Source organism: Salmo salar, chromosome 03 (genome assembly GCF_965601325.2).
Source record: "Salmo salar chromosome 03, fSalSal1, whole genome shotgun sequence".
Taxonomy (NCBI): Eukaryota; Metazoa; Chordata; class Actinopteri; order Salmoniformes; family Salmonidae; genus Salmo; species Salmo salar.
Genome location: NC_138293.1, coordinates 52,105,529 through 52,116,681, shown reverse-complemented (window position 1 = coordinate 52,116,681; position 11,153 = coordinate 52,105,529). Strand labels below are relative to the sequence as shown.

The window sequence follows — 11,153 nt, the reverse complement described above, 5'->3', positions numbered from 1 at the left end:
AAATAATTATTTCTACTATTATTCTGACATTTCACATTCTTAAAATAAAGTGGTGATCCTAATTGACCTAAGACAGTGAATTTTTACTAGGATTAAATGTCAGGAATTGTGAAAAACTGAGTTTAAATGTATTTGGCTAAGGTGTATATACGATTTCAACTGTAAGTATTCAGACCCTTTACTCAGTATTTGTTGAATCGCATTTGGCAGCGATTACAGCCTCGAGTCATCTTGGGTATGACGTTACAAATTTGGCATACCTGTATTTGGGGAGTTTCTCCCATTCTTCTCTGCAGATCCTCTCAAGGTCTGTCAGGTTGGTTGGAGAGCGTCGCTGCACAGCTATTTTCAGCTCTATCCAAAGAAGTTTGATCGGGTTCAAGTCCGGGCTCTGGCTTGCCACTCAAGGACATTCAGAAACTTGTCCCAAAGCCACTCCTGTGTTGTCTTGACTGTGTGCTTAGGGTTTTTGTCCTGTTGGAAGGTGAACCTTCGCCCCAGTCTGAGGTCCTGAGCGCTATGGAGCAGGTTTTCAAGGATCTCTCTGTACTTTGCTCCGTTCATCTTCCCTCAATCCTGACTAGTCTCCCAGTCCCTGCCAATGAAAAACCTCCCCACAGCATGATGCTGCCACCACCATGCTTCACCGTAGGGATGGTACCAGGTTTCCTCCAGACATGACGCTTGGCATTGAGGCCAGAGTCAAATCTTGGTTTCATCAGACCAGATAATCTTTTTTTCATGGTCTAAGAGTCCTTTAGGTGCCTTTTGGCAAACTCCAAGCGGGCTGTCATGTGCCTTCTACTGAGGAGTGGCTTCCGTCTGGCCACTCTACCATAAAGGCCTGATTGGTGGAGTGCTGCAGAGATGGCTGTCCTTCTGGAAGGTTCTCCCATCTCCACAGAGGAACTCTGGAGTCTGAATACTTTCTGAATGCACTGTATATCAAACAAGTATTTTTATATTCCACAAGTATTATCATATTATTATTTTTTTTCAGATAATAATCAGACAAGTTACAAGTGCTGGTAAACACTCAAATACGTTTAGTTAAAATGTTTTCACAAAATGAGTGCTCTGGGCCTTTACTAGTCCTGTTTTACTGGACCAAAATAGACATCTTCAGCACGGGCAAGCATTTTTGCAGCACCCCCACCCCCAAACTACTTCCTGCGGCTATGCCAGGGAAGAAGCCGGATGTGGTGGTCCTGGGCTGGCGTAGTTACACGTGGTCTGTAGTTGTGAGGCCGGTTGGACGTACTGCCAAATTCTCTAAAACGAGGTTGGAGACGGCTTATGGTAGAGAAATTAACATTCAATTATCTGGCAACAGCTCTGGTGGTCATTCCTGCAGTCAGCATGCCAATTGCACACTCCCTCAAAACTCGAGGGGTCATGTGGCGTTGTTTAGTTTGGCAAAACTGCACATTTTAGAGTGGCCTTTTACTGCCCCCCGCACAAGGTGCACCTGTGTAATAATCATGCTGTTTAATCAGCTTCTTAATATGCCACACCTGTCAGGTGGATGGATTATCTTGGCGAAGGAGGAATGCTCAATAACAGGGATGCAAACAATTGTGAACAGCATTTGAGAGAAATAAGCTTTTTGCGCGTATGAAACATTTCAGGGATCTTTTATTTCATCTCATGAAACATCTGTGTTTTGCATCAAATAATGCTAAATGCATCATACGGGTCAGATTTCTGTATTTTCAAAGTTAGACATCTTGAAAACTTGATTGCTGACATGCAAAACGTTTTGGGACTAGATCAGCAATGCACTAATTAACCAAATACCAAAACTTTTGTTTTTCGGTGGAGTTTTCCTTTAAGATTTAAGGTCAGAATAAGCAGAGAGAAAAGTGCATAAAAAGTGAATTACGTACCATTTAAGCTCGCTTAACTTGGATCGGGACCCTGGATTCTACAATAATTACATTATTATTTAAAAAATTCCTCAAGCTCTGTCAAGTTGGTTGTTAATCATTGCTAGACAGCCATTTTCAAGTCTTGTCATAGATTTTCAAGCTAATTTAAGTCAAAACTGTAACTAGGCCACTCAGGAACAACTCCAGTGTATATTTGGCTTTGTGTTTTAGGTTATTGTCCTGCTGAAAGGTGACTTTGTTTCCCAGTGTCTGTTGGAAAGCAGACTGAACCAGGTTTTGCAATAGGATTTTGCCTGTGCTTAGCTCTATTTAATGTATTTTTATCCTAAAAAACTCCCTAGTCCTTGCTGATGACAAGCATACCCATAACATGATTCAGCCACCACCATACTTGGAAATATGAAGAGTGGTACTCAGTGATGCATTGTGTTGGATTTGCCCCAAACCTAATGCTTTGTATTCAGGACATAGTTAATTTCAAAATGTTTGGCAATTTTACTTTAGTGCCTTATTGCAAACAGGATGCATGTTTTGACTTTTTTTTTCTGCACAGGCTGCCTTCTTTTCACTCTTTCATTTAGGTTAGTATTGTGGAGTAACTACAATATTGTTTCTCCATCCTCAGTTTTCTCCTATCACAGCCATTTAATGCTGTAACTGGTTTAAAGTCACCATTGGCCTCATGGTGAAATCCCAGCGAGATTTTCTTCCTCTTTGGCAACGTCGTTAGGAAGGAGACCTGTATCTTTGTAGTGACTAGGTGTATTGATACACCATCCAAAATGTAATTCATAACTTCACCATGTTCAAAGGGATATTTAATGCTTTTTTATACCCATTGGTGTCCTTTGCGAGGCTTTCAAAAACCCCCCTGGTCTTTGTGGTTAAATCTGTGATTGAAATTCACTGATCTACTGCTGGACCTTACAGATATGTGTGGGGTACAGAGATGAGGTAGTCATAAAAAAAAATGTAAACACTACTATTATTGGACATAGAGTGTCCATGCAACTTGTGTGGCAAATTTTTACTCCTGAACTTATTTAGGCTTGCCATAACAAAGGGGTAGAATACTTATTGACTCAAAACATTTCAGCTTTTAAATTATTAATTTGTAAAAAAAATAATAATAATATACCTAAATCCACTTTGACATTATGGGGTATTGTGTGTAGGACAGTGTCACAATCTCAATTTAATCAATTTTAAATTCAGGCTGTAACAACAAAATGTGGGAAAAGGGGTGTGAATACTTTCTGAAGGCAATGGCGTTGCTTACCAAGACAACATTGAATGTTCCTGAGTGGCGTAGTTGCAGTTTTCACTTAAATCAGCTTGAAAATATATGGCAAGACTTGAAAATAGCTGTCTAGCATGATCAACACCCAACTTGACAGAATTTTCAAAAGAATAATGTGCAAATATTGTATAATCCAGGTGTGTAAAGCTCTTAGAGACTTACCCAGAAAGACTCACTGCTGTAATTGCTGCCAAAGGTTATTCTAACATGTATTGACTCAGGGGTATGAATACTTATCAAAGATGTATTAGTGTTCTATTTTTCATGAATATTTGTACATATGTTGTACATATGTTAGAATTTCTTTCACTTTCACAAAGTATTGTGTAGGCCATTGACAAAAAAAAGACAATTAAATCAATTTTAATCCTGCTTAGAAAAACAAAATGTGGAAAAAGTAAATCGTTTCTGAAGGCACTTGGGTGGTCTACAAGTGGTGTGTGTGTGTCACTCGTAGATCCAGTGTCCGCTGCTGTCCTCCCAGCACTGTAGCTCATTCTGCCTGAACCACAGAGAGATCTCTCTCTGAGCGCTCTCCACAGAGTCACTGCCATGGATCACATTCCTACAACACAGAAAGTCAACAAGATATAATTTCATGGTCACTGATGATAACACATGTAACAGTATTGCTTCCATCCCTCTCCTCGCCCCTACCTGGGCTCGAACAAGGGACCCTCTGCACACATCAACAACTGCCTCCCACGAATCATCATTACCTATTGCTCCACAAAATCGGTGGCCCTTACAGAGCAAGGAAAACAACTACTTCAAGGTCTCAGAGCAAGTGACCTCACTGATTGAAACGCTATTAGCGCGCACCCCGCTAGCTAGCCATTTCACACCAGTTACACACACAATACACAGACACATTTTACCTGCCCACTTCCATACAGTAGTCTCCTCTGATGGTTCCTGGTAGGGAGTCTGCCGGGTTGGTCTCTCCCAGCATCTTGCGAGACATCTTCACCACATCCAGACCTTGCCACACCTAAACACACATATACACACCTGGATGAACAATTGCACAACTAGGGATGTGCACATTAACGTGGATAACCAGTAACCGTTAAAATTGTGTAAACCCTAATAAAATATGTAAAATGTCTTGAGCGGGAGAGGGTAGCTGTGTATGTAGTAGTATGCATGCTATCTCACCATGGCAACGATGGGTCCAGAGCTCATGTAGCGCACCAATCCATTGAAGAAGGGTTTGTCTTTCAGGTCCCAGTAGTGCTCTCTCAAGAGATCCTCGGACGCCTGGCGAACACACACAGCCACATCACATCAGAGAGAGATCAAACACAGACAGTATATCATAAGCCCCTTTCCCAAACATAAATCACATATTTTATTTAAATATGTCTTACAAGATTTCTCCAGTTACCCCCTTCACACTGCTCTGGAAAGGCTGATTATTGCCTGTTTGTTTTGAAAGATGGCGTACAAGTGTTGTAAACTATGTTAATAAGCCGTCAAATGAAGTGGTTCTTCTCCTCGCGTGTGTGTTTGATGGATGTGCGTCATGGTGTGTGCTCTAACCTGGACTAGTTTCATTCCCACCAATCTGAAGCCCTTTTTCTCAAAGCGCCGGATGATCTCTCCCACTAGCCTCCGGTGCACACCATCCGGTTTCACAGCTATGAAGCTGTGCTCGTTGACGCCCATCCAACCTAGGACGAAAGCATGACCATCATGTCCAGTCCCAAATCAACCCCTAGCCTATGACATTTGTTGATTGGCCATACCTCGTAGATTTGAAATAGGCAGCTGGGGTGTGTGAGCAATATGGTGGAAACTCCATCTAGCCCACTGATTATGGCAAACGTACAAATCTGTTAGGGTGGCAGGTAGCCTAGCAGTTAGAGCGTTGGGTCAGTAACTGAAAGGTTGCTGGTTCGAATGAGCAAGGCACTTAACCCGAATTTGCTCCAGGGGCGCCACACTACAATCGCTAACCCTGTAAAACAAAACATTTCACTGCACCTATCCGGTGTGTGACAAATTCTTCTTTTTAACAATCATGTGTGATACACCTAATATCAGTCCAAGCAAGTACAAGCAATAAAATATCACATCTATTACTACAATATCTCATGGCCAATTTAATATGTTCTAGAGAGGATTTAGTTAACTGTTGAGCTGAGCAGGTGTCGGATTACACACACCCCCACACCTTCGATAAAGTGTTGCTTGTAAACCATACCTTTTGGCTTGCGTGAAATATGAAATAGCACCTTACCATCAGATTCCTCAATTCGTGCATGTTTTGCCTCCAAATCCTCATTTTCCCCCTGCTGAACAGGCAATGACCGTTTTCTTCGTCCCATATCATAGAATTGCTTGCGCCGAGGTGCTCTTGTGTGAGTGCCACCAACCAATCAGATTGCTAGCGTCACCGGCGCTAAACCCCGCATATTACTACAATTCCTCTTATTAAAATCTGATTACATAACCCTAACCTTAACCACACTACTAACCTTATGCCTAACCTTAAATGAAACCAAAAAGCACAATTTTGTTTTCATGAATTGTTTTGATATACTGTAGGCCTAGACAATTTTGACTTTGTGGCAAATAGTGAAACTGGATACAGTGTCCGTGATGTAATCGTTGTAACTATGTTACAGCAAAGATGATGGGTACACTGACAAAATACATGTCTCTCCGCCCTAACAATTGGAGTCATTGTCCACAAAGAAGAACGGCAGGCTGACTAGCTCCCGCCTATCGTTTCTTTGGATTGGTGGACACATCTCATTGTAATATTCGACGAGGGTTGTCGATGTCAACCGCCCGTATCCAATGAAGAGATGCTATGCTACTAGCCTCATGATATGAATATGCATAGCCATCTCGCGACAATTCCGATAGTGTTTTTTCTCAAAGTTGCCAGGATATCACGTGTCCTACTTATATCAGTACACTCAAAACAATGTGTGCATTACAACACTTATTCGACCAAATAAGCCATTTAAGTTTTTGTTGACCAAATTTCGACACACTCATTGACCTCCATACAAAAACTCCTTGCTTGCTAAGTAAAACAACACCACCTGCTGGAGGGAGACAGATTTTCCGCCGAGTTTGGCCACTCCCTTCCTCTTCCTATCTGGGTACAGCTGGCACGATCACGTGATCAGTGCAGGTTTTTGTGAAAGCGTTGCTCGGTTTCCACTAGTTACCACAGCCACAAAGTCAGAATTGGCTGTACAAAAAAACAAAATTGTGCTTCATTTAACGTTAGGAATAAGGTTAGCAGTGTGGTTAAGGGTTATGTTGACAATCAAAATTTAAGAAGATAAATTAAAGAAATTGGCGGGGTTATTTCTTTGCGGCTGTGGTAACTAGTGACAACCCATTTGCTTTGTTGCTTGTGGTGCTTTCAAGAGAACTGGGAACTCGGGGAAAAACGAGGTCAAATCATGACCTCAGTGATCTTCAGCTCGAACATTCGGAGCTCTAGAAAGAGGCTTTTACCCAATCGGAGCTCGTCTTTTCCCGAGTTCGCAGTTGTTTTGAATGCAGCATTAGAACTCCGAAGCGTAGACATAGGAAAGCACTATAAAGACAACTTCTTGTGACGATAAATAGGCTATCAACGCATTTGAATGGTAATGTAGCCTATGAAAAAGCCAATGTGACAGCGGCTATGATTAAAACCGGCTTGAACTTCTACCCTGGCCCTCCAATATTGGCAACTTACGGAACAGCAATCGATCGACGATCACACAAATGTCACAAGGCAATAGAGTCCCACTCCATTCGCAAAATAACGCTGAACCTTCTGCTACGTTCATACTATGTAGGCCTACAGTGTCAGGTGAAAACTTGAATGACTATAGCTGCGAATACTAACCACTACCGCCAGTCTGCTGCAAGCAAACCAGTATCGAACATATGCAATGCATTTAACTTCAATCAACACTATGAAATTCAGGAAATGTCATATAAACCCATAATAAGTGCAACCAACCTGTTTGGAAAACACTTGCCAATATAGTCAAGAGGAAAATCATCGTTGCATCATCCACGGGGAAAAAGTGAAAATAGAGAAGAAAGTCCTATACCTTCACGTATCTTCGGAAGGCAGCCAGGAAGTAGGGCGCGAACGCGCACTGTGTGGAGTGATTCATGCCATAATTCAGCCGAGTGAAGCTACTGATACCTTTCACCAAGTTACCGAACATCTTCCTAGCTTCATAAGATACCGCCATGCATTAACGTGGACTGTCAATGGAGACAAGGACTGCAGTCCAAACATGTTAATTTGACCCTGGTTGGTATAATTTGTGGAACGTTCCAAGAGGAATCTGTTCCAAAATCTTCGTAAATAACAAGGTTGCCAACAAATAACGCATACAAAGTTGTATCGCGGTGGAATTGGATACCGGGTAGGGAGTGTGCTATGTATTTACGTGTTTCATTCACCACGTTTATTCCCGAAAAATTCATTCTGGTAGCCTCCACCATTTCTCGTTTAATGTTTTAGTTATTATTTCCGGTGTGTCGGCATTCGGCCAGTGAACTCTACTGCGCCTCAATTAGGCTATCGTTATGGTTAACATGTAACTTAACTAATGACTGCTAGCTCCAATATTTTATTAGCTAGGTGGCTTGTACACAATTGTTACCGATGATACTGTATATACCAGCCTACTCGTAATACAGAAACATACATTGTATTTTGCCAAGTTCTCTCTGTGTTAATCCTGTTGCCCAAATATAGCAGGTAACTTCTGTCTGTGTCGAAGATGTTGTTGAGTTCAATTTAATATATGCTTTGACCTATTTCAGGTAACCTCAAGATCCTTGACTCACTACAGCTGCTTTTGAAGAACTTTCCAGTCGTTTGTGCTTTACATTCCGACTTTTGAATGTCTGTTTATTGGACATGTATATTAGTGTCTAATAAAAAATAGCAATGTATGTAAAGCATCCTATCTGTTTTAGGGTTATAGTGTGGTGTAGTTCCACTTGATGTCCACTAGGTGTCAGCATAGTTTCAATAATATCACACCAGGTTCACAACATGTTTTCATGTGTAACAGATCAAATCAAATTGAATTTGTCACATGCGCCACATACTACAGGTGTAGACCTTACAATGAAATGCTTACTTACAAGCCCTTAACCAACAATTGAGTTTTAAGAAAAGTACGTGTTAAGTAAAAAATAATACATAAAATTAACAATAATAAAAAAGCAGCAGTAAAATAACAACAGCGAGGCTATATACAGGGAGTACCGGTACAGAGTCAATGTGCCGGGGAACCAGTTAGTCGAGGTAATTGAGGTGTTACTTTCAAGTCCAGTGGTGTAAATTACTTAACATAAATGTATTTAAAGTACTCCACTACATTATATATATATACTGTATTTCTCTGCAGTTTTAATTTCACAAATATTTAATCTACATTTCATGGTTTACCATATATCATACAGTGTATATATATTTATATATATGCAGTTGAAGTCAGAAGTTTACATCCCCCTTGACGGAGGAGCGAAATGGAAATTGTTGAATTTATTTACATTTCAATTGTGGAAATGTTGCCATTGGGTGGAGAGCAGTTTAGAATTTTTTTAATACATTTCATGCAATTAGAGTAATTTTGCCATGGAGCCGAGAAGGTGCAGTACTACAGTAAATTTGCTGCAATTCTGCACATTTTGCTAAGACTTATGCAATGTTAACCATATCTGAGTGAGAGTGACTAACAAAATCATTGGGGGCCTCCTGGAGGTCAGGGCCCTTGGGCACGTGCCCAGTCAGTATCGGGCTATTATTACTAGAAGTTTAGATAACTGGCTAGACTAACTTAACAATCTACATTTTTGTAGCTGATATGGCTAATTGTGACTGGCAATACCTGTTCTAATATTTATTATATACATTTTTAGGATTGTGTGTTTTGTATTGTTAGGTATTACTGCATTGTTGGAGCTGGAAACCAACATTTTGCTGCACCTGCGATAACATATGTGTATGTGACAAACCTTTATTTTCTAACCAACTGCTGATACATGACCAAATCTCAAAATGTCCCCTTGTGTATTTTATCATTGATTACGGGGGATATGGTTTTATTTTTTCAGCTAATGTAATTCACTTTCAATCCATGTCCTTTACGTTCAATGTCAAATTCTGCATACTGATTATTTCCATTCAAAATGAAGTAACGGATGTAGAATGTAACAGGTCTCAATTTATTCTGAATGGACCCAAATCTGGCTTTGTAAACTATTTGAAGCACTAGGGGACATTTTTCCATATAACATTCCATATAGTTAGCCTGTACCTGTCTGGAAAACTTGTCCTAAGTGTCATCTCCATACTTATACCAATGTAATTTTCCAAGAAAGAGGGCCCCAACTTTTGATGACATTGCCTCAGTTGTTAAAAGGTTAGGCCTCTAACCAGAAGAATTTACAGCAGTGGGTTACCATCAGGAAAATGTATGCTGGTCATTGAACTGGAAAGGTCGAACACCCTCAGCTATCGTCGTCAACTCTCTGTGGAGTAAGGGAAGGATAGCCAATGCGCAACCCCCCCTCCGTCTCCCAGATTGCCCCATCACTACCCCAGGTCCACCAATCAATACCCCAGCAAGTATACACCACTTGCCTGCTGCCTTTAACACCAGCACAAGTAGCTGAAATGATTGAAACGGTTGATCGCGCTAACGTATCCCACCTTCCACCACTCCACCCCAAGCCTGGAGACATTTTTATGTTTGTGGGTAGTTCCTTGTCATTTGAGGACTGGAAGGCGGACCAAAAGCGATGGATTCAGAAGGGATCCCACAGCCTTCCTCGCCGTTCACCAAAACTAAGGGTACTATGCAGGGAAGGAAGCACTAGGGCTCCAAAAAAGGGAGTATGATTTGCTGCATCAGCCTCATACTGTGCTAATTCACTACTTTGGTGAGCAGGCACACTCCGCTGTCCCCCACCCCCACGGCAACAGCCAACAGCAGCGAGCAAGGGATTTCATCCGATCGGCTCCAATTATAGATGAAATGGCCAGGCGAAAGACTGAAACACCTGGCAAAATATACTCAGACATGACCAATAATCCACCACCAACCCCAAATGCATCATTCATGCAAGTGTACCAACCTCGCAACATGGCACAATTGAAGAACACAATTCGTCGAGCAAGGGACGTCACTGTTTTGGACCAGGATGAGTTGGTGGCAACACATATGATGGCTGACATTCTCCCCGGATTTGTCACCCATATGGAGACTTGACCCGCAACCCTTCTGGTGGTGGCAGAACCAGAAATGGTTGAAGAGGCCAAGGCAGTCATTAAGAGCAAACACCAAGGAGCACACATTTTTCACTATGACACCATGTTTGACCTGGGCAATTTTTGTTTAACCCCTTGTTTTCCGTCATGTAGCGTTTCAAGAGGCACCTGTCCTTTCCCTGGCATTCCTCATTCACACCACCCAGCACATGGAAAACCACAAACAGTTATTTCGCACCATCCTTTCACTCCTTCCCCAACTATCAACAGCAACCTTCTGCACAGACGGTGAGGTGGCTATTGAGGGAGCAATCCAGTCTGTGCTGCCACAAGCCAGGATTGTCATTTGCTGGAACCACATCTTGAACAATGTGAAGCACAAGATGGGGTCAGAGGGTGCCGAAGCTGTGGCCGATTACCAGCAGGCCATCAAAGAGCTCTTGGCCTTGAAATCAAGGAGCGACTACGACTGCACACTGGAGAGTGTGTGTGTGTCCACTGGAGTCCTGATCTCGAGGCTTATTTCCATCAGTCGCTGTCCGTCGCCATGGACAAGAGCGCACAATATGTGCTAAACAGCTTGGGCATCCAGTCAGACTGAATTACCAACAACTGCTCAGAGAGCTTCAATGCTGTCCTCAAGGCATTGGTTGGATGGAAGAAGGTCAGAGTAGATAAATTGGTTTACCTACTCTACCAACTCCAAACC

General features: G+C 41.9%; 1 protein-coding gene across 4 annotated transcripts; it reads right to left on the bottom strand.

Moving 5' to 3' along the window:
• Positions 1–1,617: 1,617 nt before the first annotated feature.
• nme3 (NME/NM23 nucleoside diphosphate kinase 3) lies at positions 1,618–7,720 on the bottom strand. Of its 4 annotated transcripts, none has more exons than XM_014192166.3 (5): positions 7,621–7,720; positions 4,732–4,862; positions 4,348–4,449; positions 4,068–4,180; positions 1,618–3,754 (listed from the first exon to the last, which is right to left on the bottom strand). In XM_014192166.3, exons 2-5 carry the CDS (start codon positions 4,855–4,857, stop codon positions 3,637–3,639), a joined length of 459 nt encoding a protein of 152 aa, XP_014047641.1. In that variant the 5' UTR covers positions 4,858–4,862; positions 7,621–7,720; the 3' UTR covers positions 1,618–3,636.
• Positions 7,721–11,153: the final 3,433 nt, after the last annotated feature.